Source organism: Myotis yumanensis, unplaced genomic scaffold, assembly GCF_028538775.1.
Source record: "Myotis yumanensis isolate MYYU_CA2020_CCGP unplaced genomic scaffold, mMyoYum1.0.hap1 SCAF_2, whole genome shotgun sequence".
Lineage (NCBI taxonomy): Eukaryota > Metazoa > Chordata > Mammalia > Chiroptera > Vespertilionidae > Myotis > Myotis yumanensis.
In genome coordinates, this window is record NW_027223753.1 from 37294013 (window position 1) to 37306426 (window position 12414).

The 12414-nt window shown below is 51.2% G+C and overlaps 1 protein-coding gene across 1 annotated transcript; it reads left to right on the top strand.

Annotated features, from left to right (window-relative positions):
* The first annotated feature begins 4640 nt into the window (after positions 1 to 4640).
* Positions 4641 to 11925, top strand: DMRTB1 (DMRT like family B with proline rich C-terminal 1). Its single transcript, XM_070403336.1, is given in 5 exon segments — positions 4641 to 5150; positions 5152 to 5179; positions 6812 to 7014; positions 10280 to 10526; positions 11861 to 11925. Coding segments are annotated over 5 exon segments (1053 nt in total).
* The last annotated feature ends 489 nt before the right edge of the window (positions 11926 to 12414 follow it).

A 12414-nucleotide genomic window follows, 5' to 3' on the forward strand; every position in this document is an offset into this window, starting at 1 on the left:
AGGATCAATTTCCTGTTTTTAATTCATGGCTCTGCCATTTAATGGCTATAAAACTTTGGGCAAGTTACTTAACTTCCCTAGGCCTTAGTTTCTTCATGTATAAAATGAGGGTGAAAATAATAGCACTTACCTTAGAGAGTTGTTGTGAGAATTAGATGCATTCATACACATAAAGGACTTAAGAATTACTGGCACATGTAGACACTTAGTGCTAGTTATTAGTATTATTAAACAACTAGAGCAGTGGTTCTCAACCTTCTGGCCCTTTAAATACAGTTCCTCATGGTGTGACCCAACCATCAAATTATTTTCGTTGATACTTCATAACTGTAATGTTGCTACTGTTATGAATCGTAATGTAAATATCTGATATGCAGGATGGTCTTAGGCGACCCCTGTGAAAGAGTTGTTCGACTGCCAAAGGGGTCTCAACCCACAGGTTGAGAACCGCTGCACTAGAGGCCCAGTGAATGAATTCTGAATGGGTGGGGTCCGGCCGGCCCAGCCCCAATCAGGGTGGATCAGGTCTGGGCCTGTCGGGAGGGGGAAATGGTGGGAGGTTGGCAGCCGGCTGGCTGGCTGGCTGGCCGGCCCCAATCAGGGCCTGATCAGGGCTGGTCCGCTGGGGGAAGGGGCCACGGGTGATTGGCCAGCGGGCCCGGCTCTCGATTGGGGTTGGGGGGAGGGGCTGTGGGCAGTGGGCCAGCCCCACCCCCAAATGGGGTTGGGGGGAGCTGAAAGGGGCCAGCAGCCTGGGGCAGGGGCCACGGGTGGTTGGCCGGCTGGCCCCTGATCAGGGTTGGGGGGCCAATCTGGGGTGGGGCCGGGTAGGGGGAGGGGCTTCAGGAGGTTGGCCGGCCAGCCACGCCCCCTATTGGAGTGGGGGGACAAACAGAGGTGGGACCAGCTGAGGGGAGGGGCTGTGGGCTGATCAGGGTGGTGGGGGCCCATCAGAGGTGGGGCTGGTTTGGGGGAGAGGCTGCAGGAGGTTGTCCAGACATCCCTGCCCCCTATTTGGGTGGGGGGGGGTGCCATCAGGGGTAGGGCTGGCTGGGGGGAGGGGCTGGCCAGGGGGAGGGGCTGCTGGCCTATTGTGGTGGGGCAGGCCAATTGGGGAGAAGTGGGGGGCATTTGGCCGACTGGACCTGCCCTTGATGGGGTGGGAGAGTCCTATCAGGGGTGGGCTGGCAGGGGGGAGGGGACCTCGAGGTTGGCCGGCTGGCCCCACCCCGTCATCAGGCTGGTTCGCTGGCCACAGTGGGCATCATAGGTACCGGTGGTTAGTTGTTACGGTCGTTATGGTTGCTGGCTTTTTATATATATAGATTAGGGATAGGGGTGAATTCAAGGAACCAAAGTTAATCCCCAAATTCTGTTTCTCATGAGAGTGGTCCTATTCACTTTGGGCTTTCTGTTTTGGATAATGTTTGGTGAAAATTGCTGAAGCCAAGTTGATTTACTGTGCCAATTATAACTTTGACATTGGCAGGAGAGGGAGGCAAGATTCATTTATACATTCAACAAATATTTACTGAATGTCTATTTTGTGCTAGACATAAAGGAAAATAAGATAGTCACAGCTGTTACAGAGCTCTCAAAAAATGTAGAAAGGAAAGCTAGAGAGGCTGGATATGAGGGGTGGGGGGAGAAAAGGGAGGGCAGACAGTTTCTTTCCAGCGGGTGTAGCACAGCAGAAGGGGATCTTGAGAGAACAGACACGCTACGGCAGGATTTTAAAGCATCGGGTATAGGATGTGTCATATAAATACTCCCCTCCATTCCCTACAAAATCTTTACTAAACTTTTCATTGCTCACTCGAGAGAGCCTGAAGAAGGGGAAGATAGCAGATATCTGGGTTATAGCTGCTGGGGGAAAGATGCTATCAGCAAGAAAGGCCTTTCTTACTCTTGTGTGCTACTAGTAAGGAAATATTACAGTGCATACAATATTTAATGATTATAAATAATACCGCATGCGTTGCATAATATAGGGCTCTTTACAATGAATAAGAATTAAACATTACCAATAGCAACCATATTAACTAAAGAGAAGAGACATTATTCAAGGTAGAAAACTTGGGACTCTGGGGGAAAAGGGGACATTACTGAAGCTGTGAGTCAGAAATGACCACCAACCAGCCCTTCATGGTTAGTTAGTCTAATTGCTGATTCCTCGGCAACTATAACTGATTATTTCATAAACCATTGCTTATGACAATGCAGACTTTCCTAAACATAAATTTCCTGAGGTTAAGGTGTAGGAAAGGAAGGGGAATGTTGTGTACTTATTGGTCCCATCCTTTTAACTTTGTTTTTCATGTTTATGTCATTGCCATCTGTTACCATTTTTTTAAGGAACAATTTAAAGAAATGCATATATTAGAAAAGCAGCAGCCTAAGAAGTCATCAGTCCTCAAGCTAAATAAAACAAAACTATCAATTTGTCTGAATTTCCAAGAGTGAAATAAATAAAGCTCTGTTGGAATTTACCTACACAAATTGAGACTTTGGCAAGGAAGAGAAATAAACTAGTCTTTTTTTCTTCTTAGATTTATTTACTGTATAAACTCTGGGGTTTCTACATCTTACAATGTGACTACTGATTAAAAAGATATATGGTTGTTTATTAATATTCTCAAAGCACTATGCAAACTCACATCACCTTGGGTATATTTTACCCCTAAGTTATAAAGTAAATGTGGAAGCATTTTGTAGTTAACAAGGCTAAAATATGTTAATTCATAGAGTTGGCTTTGAATAGGATTTTACTTTAAATCATTAATAGGAAAATGAAGAGAGCATGGGTGCTCAGGCATAAAATATATATGAGTGGTTTTCTTTTTTAGGCCTTATCAAATCTGATGTCACCTGATGTTAAAAATTGAAATTTGATAATGCAGAAAATGACCTTACTATTTGCAGTATCATTAAACAATGAAGCTAATGCTCCAGATTTTTGACAGTAGTATTGAAACTATGATTTTTAAGTACCATTTTCAAATGACAGGATAGTGAAAAAAATTGATATTTTGAATTGGGTAGGGTCAGAAAAAAGCTTGCTTGTCCTTTTATCTATGGGACCATGTTTTTAAAATAAAAAATTAAGGTAGAGTCCTAGCCTGTCTAGCTCAATGGTTAGAGTAGTGGCCCTTGGATTGAAGGGTTGCCGGTTCGACTCTTGTCAAGGTTGGGATACATGCGAGAAGCAACCAATCAATGTGTCTCTCTCACATCGATGTTTCTCTCACTCTGTCTCTCCCCCCACTCCACTCGCTCTAAAAATCAATGGAAAAAATATCCTTGGGTGAGGATTAACAACAACAAAAAATTAAGACAGAGGATATTAGAGCAAAGGAGAGACAAACCTAGATTTCTTTAAATGGATGTAAAATTAGCAGTAAAGTTCCTGAAGGGCCAAATACAGAAGGATATACTCTTGCCCTCTTAATAAGATAGGAATATATTTCTTTAAAGCAGAAAAAAAAGGGCTTTAGAAACTCCTTTACAAAAGCCTCCCGGTATCTAACGGGCCTCAGAATGGCACAGTTTTCTGTTCTCAGGCGGCGGTGAGGCAGGCGTAGTCAGCTGAAACCAGGGGCCTCAGCTCCTGCCCTTCTGCCCCCAGAGAGTCTCAGGGAAAGGCAATTTCAAGGGCACGTTTTAGTCAGGGGTTAGCCACAACCACCTCCTTCAATATGTTTGATCCTATGATTATAAGCTTTCAACTTAGGTGTGAGCGGCCCATTGTTTTTCTTTCTGGGAACCTAAAAAAGACAAAAACCGCAGGTGTCACAAATGTCTATCAAACAAGAAAATGAAGCGATTCTGGGCAACTATGAAATTCACGCCAGCTTTTCCGACGTCCCAAGATTTGGGTCGCTTTACAGGTATAACCAAATTCATGGCAACGTTAAGCAATGGTTCAAACTCGTGCTAAAATGCCCTGAGTCTGTTTTACTTTAAAGCGTTCTAAGTACGCTTTACTTTGGGACGCATGGACAGCAATGAACCCCTACACCAACAAGACTCTTAGATGGGAACTACCAACAGGACGCGCCCTTGAGCAGCGATCACACTGCACCGAGCTCTTGAGAATATTCTAGAAGCATCACTGGGAAGGGCCGCTTCTCTGCAGGGTAGAGAAATGAAGTGCAGAGGGGGCAGCTGCTTTGGGAGGAGGAACACGGCTGGCGTCTAGAATGCTTTCCTGCTGGAACGGCTTTGCCGACAGCTGCGCTCCTGGAGCTTTAAATCCGTGGACCACTGCACCTCACTGCGCTACTGACGTCACAGACTCCCGTGTCCGGGGGTGACGAGAACAGAGACTTTGGAACATTAAATGCCTAAACCTTCAGATAACCCAGGGGACATACAAGCCATAGCATTTCATGCAAAATTTATTTGCCCCCCTGCATCAAACTAAGGCGGAGAAACTCCCAATCGGGCCCCCCTCCAAAGCTGGGAAAGTGCGAGGGTCTTGCGGCAGTTCCGGGGACGTGCCGAGGGCCGCTTTGCTACAAGTGTATCCAGTGGCCCCAGCACCGGGGACTTCTGGGGCCGCAGCTTCCCGCCTCACTCGCCCCGCAGCTCCCAGAGGCGGCGGTTGTGCTATGAAGGCAGACCCCGCCAAGCTGGCCACGATGCTGCGTACCCCCAACTGCTCGCGGTGCCGCAACCATGGCTACCTGGTGGCCGTCAAGGGCCACGCGGGCAAGTGCCGCTGGAAGCAGTGCAATTGCGAGAAATGCTACCTCATCACCGAACGCCAGAAGATCATGGCCGCGCAGAAGATGCTCAAGAAGCAGGCCTCCGACGAGGACCGCGAGCTGGCCTCCAGGGCCGCGGCCATCGCCCCGGCCTCCAGCCTCCGCCCGCTGCCTCCGCTCGCCGCTTCGGGAGACTTGGAGCCGGGCCCCGAGGGCCGCGCGGCCGCCTACTTGCTGGAGAGACCCCCGCGCGGCCCGAGCCCGGGCCCGAGCGCCTTCCAGCCAGTCGTGGGCGGCCGCGGCCACATGGGCCCGAATGACCGGGCTGCCGTGGTCAGGCCCAGCTTCGTGAGGCCCCCGCTCGGGGCGGAGGCTGCTGGCCAGGGAGGTCCCGGGCCCCTGGAGCCGAGCAGGCCTCTGCAGCCCGTGCCCAGGCCGCCGCCGCCGCCCCCCGCCGCCACCGTTCGCCTTCGGTAAGATCCCCAGGTCCCCTGTGACCTTCTTGTGCCATTGGTTCCTCTCAGGGCGGCAGCCTCCCTGCGCCCCATGTTCGTGTCCCTGGAGGGGGGTGGGGAAATGCTTTCTGAGTTAAATTTGCTTTCAGAAACCTTTCTCCACATTCGGGTTTGGATTGGGTGCCTTTTTGCAAAAACGTAAAAGAGAGAGAAAAGAGTGGGTAGTGAAGATGGCTTTCAATATTTAGCTACAATTTTTGCCGTTCCATCTTGCAAGAAAAAAAATGGCCTCCAGTTCGCTTAGCTGGGGCGTCTTGTGGAGACATTGGCCCTACTGCGCTTGCGCAGCTCTTCCCGCTCTTTTCTTGGGCTGCAGGCACCTCCCCACAAAATATCTCTATGGGTGGGCCAACGCCATGCTGACTGCGCCTGCGCACTTCCCCCCATTTCCAGGAGCTGGAGGCTTTTCCCAAAAGACCTCCCTTCCGCTGTGCCTTCCTCCCCCGCCTGCTCGCCCGTTCCCGCTCTTTTCTTGGGCGGGAGGCTCCACTGGCAGGACTTCCGGCAGACGGATGGGCTTTCTAAACTATGACTGCGCCTGCGCACGCTTCTGGTCTTTCTGAAGGCCCCGCCCTTCATCGGAGCCCTGGCCCAATGCGCCTGCGCACCTCATTTTGTGCCCTTTCCCTGGGCGTGGGTGGGGGTGCGACAGCCTTTCTGCTCCACGGAGGAGGAGGAGATAGATCATTGAGATATTGTCTTATTTTTTCTCCTGCCCACCATGTGCATAAGTTACAATGTTCTTTATGTAACAATGTAAATTATGCTTTCGCTATTAAAGCACAACTTCAGGTCACATGTAGGTCTGAGGCTTTTAAAAAACGGCCATCTTAAAGTGCAGAGCCCTGTTGGTTTTCCCTATGGTGTGCCAGTCTCCCACCCATGGGCTAAGGAGATTGGCTTGGGTGCTCCCCGACGGCCATTTCTGTCTCCTGGGATGTTCTAGGAAAGTCTGGTCCCCAGGGAACTAGATGGGGAGGACAGATCTGAAACAGCAGTCCTATAGGAGAAGAATACCTTTCCACTGGCACATGCTTCCTTATTTCCTCTCTCCACGCACAGGGGCTGAGCACCTAACTGTGCCAGACATAGTGGCAAAAGGTGGGGGGGGAGTCAGATTCCTTCCTTAAGCATCTCATCCTTGTGAGGGGAACAGCACTACTAAAGAATCACACATCAGTGTAGAGAGCTCTAACAGTTAACGGCTTAGCTGAGGTCTTAGGAGGACGACATACTGAGGACTAGGAGGCAAAGTGGGCTGAAGGGAGAGCCCTCCAAGGTTAGGGAACAGCATCTGCAAGGGCTTTGAGGGGGGATGAGAGAGAAGAAGCTGCCAGGTCATCGCACTGGAGGAGGCTGGAGTGGAGGCAGGGTCAGCCCCCTGGGGCTTCATGGCTGTGCTGAGGACTTCTTCTAAGAATGTGGGAATGGCTGAACGGTTTAAAAAAGCAGGGAGGGTGAAAAGCATAATGGATGCGGGAGCTCTTTGTAAAAGGACCTGAACATTTGCCCCATCTTTGGACAGTAATGTGATGCTTGTTCCCTTGCTCTTTGTGTTTTGAATACTTCTCCCATTGCTTGCTCTTTCAGGGCTCTCTCTGAGCATCAACTCGGATGCTATGGTGCGGTCTGAGTACCTGGAGAGAGAGCCTTCCAAGCTGTATCCCAGCTGCTCCGGCATGTACTATCACCCATTCCCGATGGGCTACCAGGATCCATCCCCGGGCCTGGGCATCTCTGTGCAGCAGGGCTTCCGGCACGTGTCCTTCAGCCACTACCATGAAGGAGGCTCGGTGAGTCCCATCCTGACTCCTTTCTGGTTCCTCTGTATCCCATCTGCTCTGCTGCTCTTACAAATGCTCAATCCCAGAAAGCCATTGGTGTGCCCACTCTGTGCCAGGCCCCTCGGCCTGTACCGTGCGCGCCTCTGGGAGTACACACATGTAGGTGAGTCTCATCATGTGTAGACGGGTCAGCCTGCGCTGTGGCATTTGCTTTTCAGAGCTGTAGGCCAAATGGCTCTGGGAGCTCAGGCAAGAGGGAACGCAGACACGTAGGTAAACCTGGGAATACCAAGTGACCACCAGCCTGGACGCGTGGAATGCTGGGGCCACAGGGCTCTTCGTTTTGCTGGTACCAGGAGGGCAATGCCACTGTCCTGGTGCCATACTGTTGAGGGCAGAGCCAGGAGCAGCTGTAGGGCCCCTGCCCAGGGTATGGCCCACTTGGGACTGCAGAGGGTTTTCAAGAGGAAGTGGCATTTAAGCTTAGTCATGAAAAATATGGAAACCTTTCCCCAAACACCTATCCCCTAAGGATCTATGTGTTGAAAGAAGGAATGAGATGTAATCCCTTTATGAGGTCAGTAGTGAGTTACTAACTGGTGTGCTCTATAAGCGCCTACAGCAGCAGTCAGACATCCCTTCACAATCCGGGACTGCTGGCTGCCAACCGCTTGCCTGCCTGAGTGCCCCTAACCACTCCCCTGCCGGCCTGGTCATCCCCAACTGCCCTCCACTGCAGGCCCGGTTGCCCCCAACAGTCCTCCCTTGCCAGCCATCTTGTGGTGGCCATCTTGGGACCACATGGGGCGGCCATCTTGGGACCACATGGGCGTGGCCATCTTGGGACCACATGGGGCGGCCATCTTGGGACCACATGGGTGTGGCCATCTTGGGACCACATGGGCGTGGCCATCTTGGGACCACATGGGGCGGCCATCTTGGGACCACATGGGGCGGCCATCTTGGGACCACATGGCGGCGGCCATCTTGTGTGAGGATGTGACGGTCAATTTGCATATTACTGCTTTATATAGTACAGTGATGGTGAACCTATGACACGCTTGTCAGAGGTGACACACAAACTCATTTTTTTGGTTGATTTTTCTTTGTCAAATGGCATTTAAATATATAAAATAAATATCAAAAATATAAATCTTTGCCCTAACCGGTTTGGCTCAGTGGATAGAGCATCAGCCTGCGGACTGAAAGGTCCCAGGTTCGATTCTGGTCAAGGGCATGTACCTTGGTTGCGGGCACATCCCCAGTAGGGAGTGTGCAGGAGGCAGCTGATCGATGTTTCTCTCTCATCGATGTTTCTAACTCTCTCTCCCTCTCCCTTCCTCTCTGTAAAAAATCAATAAAATATAATATATATATACATATACACACACACACACATATATGTATATATATATATATACCTTTGTTTTACTATGGTTGCAAATATCAAAAAATTTCTATATGTGACACGGCACCAGAGTTAAGTTAGGGTTTTTCAAAATGCTGACACACCGAGCTCAAAAGGTTCGCCATCACTGATATAGGATCATTTTCCATTGATTCAAGGGGGAAAGGTCTGGAAACCACTGGTCTTGATATTTCTAGGGTGCCTCCCCCTCCATTTGAGCCTTCAGAGCACGGGATATAATTCCGTTGTAGGGAAGAGGAAGTTATGGGTTTGTCCACCGCCACAGAACGAGTGAGTGTGGCACTGGGATCACAATTCACAGCAGGTTAGCGACAGAGCAGGATGCACACTGGACTTTCTGCTTCCCTGAGCCTGTCTCTCAGACAGAGGTAAACAAAACGCCCACCGCCCTGCCCCGCCGGAAATCTGGGTGCTGGCCACCCCCTTGCAGCCCAGGACAGCATGGCCGCTCCAGCCTCCACACAAAGAGGGGTTCTGGCCAAGTGGAGCGCGCACCCACCGTCTGCTCGCACAGAAGCCTGGCGTCAGAGCAGCGCTGACTGACGGGCCTGCCAGACGGCCATTGTCAGGGTGTGATCTCCGTCGGTTTATCAGGCCCCAGGCAGGAGCTGTGATCCAGGGAGAAACAGCCAAGTAGCTTGGAATTAAAGGGCCAATAATCCCCCTCCTACCCTTTCCTGTCTGGATCGCGGATCCAACATTTAGTTGTAAAGCTGTTTAAACCCAAGAGCCTATGAATTGCTTTGAACCGTGTCCTGCTCCCCCTGCCCAGGCTCCAAGATGACCCCCAAGTCTCTTCCACCTTTTGTTCTGTCTCTGTCCCACCTGCTGCTGCTTTTGTTCTCCTCCCACAAAAGATCCCAGGCCTGGAGCTGGACAGGCCTGGTCCCCTCGTCCTTCTCTTACCAGCTCTGGCCTCGGAGGACCTCGCTCGACTCCGTCTGCCGGCGGGGCCTCGGGAGAGGAGGGTGTGATGCGTGTGAAGGGCCTGCACGGGTCTGGCACGTAGTAGGTCCTTGAGAGTAGGCTTCCTCTCTTCTTTGTGGTCAGATTAAGTTAGGACATGCTGGTTAGTCTAAGGCTTTTGCAGACGGCCTCGAGGCTTTAATGTGCTTACATGGGACTCACCATTGTGGGGAGTCAATATGTGGAGTTTCTCAAACTCCCTTGACACTGAACACTTTAAAAGCAGCTTAGAATAATCTTGTAGGACGCCAAGTTCTCTGGAACACAGCTTGTGAAGCGCTGCTCTGATGTATCTGGATGGAAGTAAATAATAGGAACTACACCTGACATTCATGACTATTTTCATCACATTCATGTCTTAAATGCGCTCTGAGCTGTGTAGTCATCCCCCTCCAGATCCCTCCCTTCCCGCCTTGGGGGTTGGCTTCCATCTTCGGAAGAAGCACAGAATGGTGGTGGCTGGAGCCCCTTTTCCTGAGGTCACCCAGCTTTTCTGACTCAGTCACAGCTGCACTCCACCCAGGAGAAGGCCCTGGCTCTGGAGTCTGCGTCATTGCCCGACAATGGACCACAGGTGGCTGGGATGCACTGGGACCCTGGCCGAGCGCTGAGCAGGGTCAGACAGACGGGATCCAGTTCTGCCTCAGCCGCTCAGCAGCTTAGAGAGGGCGCAGTCAGGCCCGAACGGCTGTCCCCCAGGCTGATCTGAGGTGTGCCTGCGTTCCTTCTTGCCTTCAGTCATTTCTTTGTTGAGCACCCATTTCAAGTGCCTGTGTCCAGCCCATGGGAGCCCCCCAATTCGAAGGAACATCATGTTTGATCAGCCCATCTGGCTAACCCTCTCCCCTGTTTGGCTTCTCTGCTTGGTGTGCCATGCAGGTGCCGGAGCCAGTGGAAAACTTCCAGCCAAGCTATCCCCTGCGGCCGCCTCCGCCACCACCACCACTGCTGCCGTCGCAGCCACCCCTGCTGCCACCACCCCTGTCACCACCGCCCCCGTTCCTCCCACCAGGCTTCCTCGCTGGGATCCATTTCCTTCCACCGCCGCCACCGCCACCGCCACCGCCACCAGCATCAGCATCTTTCTCACTGACCGTCCTGTCTGATGCGGACCAGGAGACCGCGGGTAAGAGTACCAGTCTTCCGGTTTGTGGGGGAGCCAGGAAGACTTTCTGGAGGAAGGGGGCTAATCAAAATAGATGTGGAGAGAGGGGTGATTGAGAACAGAATTAAAATGTGCTGGGCCTGGAATACGCTTTTTCCCTACACCCCTCCCCTAAATTCTATAGGCAGGCATCAAGGAGGTGAGGAAACCAATAGAGCCCAGAGGGGTTCTTGTAGATATAAATGGCAGAGCTCAGATTTCAACAGAATTATGTGTCTGGCTCTATTAGTGCCCCTGGGCAAAGATGTGGAGGGAGGTGTGTGTGGTGTGTTCAGACCAGAGGTGCCAGGCCTCTCTGGCTGGGGAAACGACAGATGCCGAGCCAGGCACAGCAGCAGGAGCCAGTGTGCGTCTGGTAGGGATGATTCCTCTCCTCAGGCCACTCTGGAGAGAGAACCTGACCAGGAGTGAGAGACCCTATCCTTCTTAGCTCTGCCACTGATGCACTGGGTGATCTTAGTCACTCACACACCCTTCTCTGGGCCTCAGTCTTTTCATCTGTAAAATGGGCCCGTTCACAGGGTTACTGTGAAGGTCAACTGAAATTTTAGATGTGAAAATGCTTTGAGGAATTTGTTTTTTAGGGCCCTTTGCAGAATGAATTTAACCAATTCTGGGTTGTGTTACTTATACATTCAAGGATTTTTTTTTTCCTTTTAATTTTCCCCTGAGGTTAGTCTGGTGATGTCTTTCTCATTTTACTGAAGAGGAAACTGAGGCCTGTTGCACACCTGCTGTGTGTGAGACGCCTGCATCTGTTAGCTGGAGAGATGGTCGAGTGTGGCTTGAAGCTTGCTGGCCCTGGTGCTGGCCTGGACATAAGTCCTGGCTCCAGCACTTACCAGCTGTGTGGCCTTGGGCAAGCTAGTCCACTCCTTGGTGCCTCAGTTTCAGTGTCTGTCCCAGTGGACTGGTAATGCTCCCCACCTCATGAGGTTATTCTGAGGATTAACCAGAACCTGAAATGATGAAGCCAATAGTGGAAATTAGTTCTCATTGTTCCCCCTGGTCCCATGCTGACCTGATGTTGCAAGGTAGGCATCGTTTCATTTACAGGAGGAACTGGTTCAGAGCTTCCGGTGGCTTGTTTCATGCCACTCAGCCTGTGGCAGGCAGAACTTGAGCCTGTATCATATGAGGACTGGAATTCCAGCCTCCTGACACCTAGCAAATCCAAGGCGAATTAATTCTCCTTAGGGCCTGGGAATGATGAGAAGCCTTGTAGAAAGCTTATACCTGAAAATAGGTAATTTTTCCTACTTCCAAAGGCATCCCCTCGTTTTTGTTCTTTGCAGATGACCAGGTTGCAGGGATGCCTCGTGAGCCCAGCCAGCCATCGTCTCAGGAGCAGTCCGACTAGGCCCCGGGCCTCTGGCCAGCAAAATGGGGCATCGGGAGGGTGACAGCAATGATTTTCTTGTCTGTGTTCAGTGATGTTAGGGAGGGTGGACAGTGATAGACATAAAATAGAGTTAATTCCCATTTCAAGATAGGAGGAAAGAGGGTGGTTTCTAAGTTTCAATCCTGAAATATGAGCTGGAACAGGAGAGTGGAGGATGACGTTAACCAGGGGAGGACCAGGCCTCTGAGGAATGGGGACTTATGGGAACTCCCACTTAGGAATGAATTTAACCATCTCTGGGCTGTGCTACCTTTTATGCGACTCGCCCTCAGAAGCGTTCTTTGATTTCCTCAGGCCCCACTGCAGGACAGGAAGCACCATGTATTTCAGCCTTCTGCCTCTGCCTAGTCCCGGGGGCTGGCAGCATAAACATCCAGCTTCCAGCACATCCAGGGGCTGGTGCGAGCAGCCAGGCAGGGCACTGACAGCAGGTTCTGGAGTGTCCTT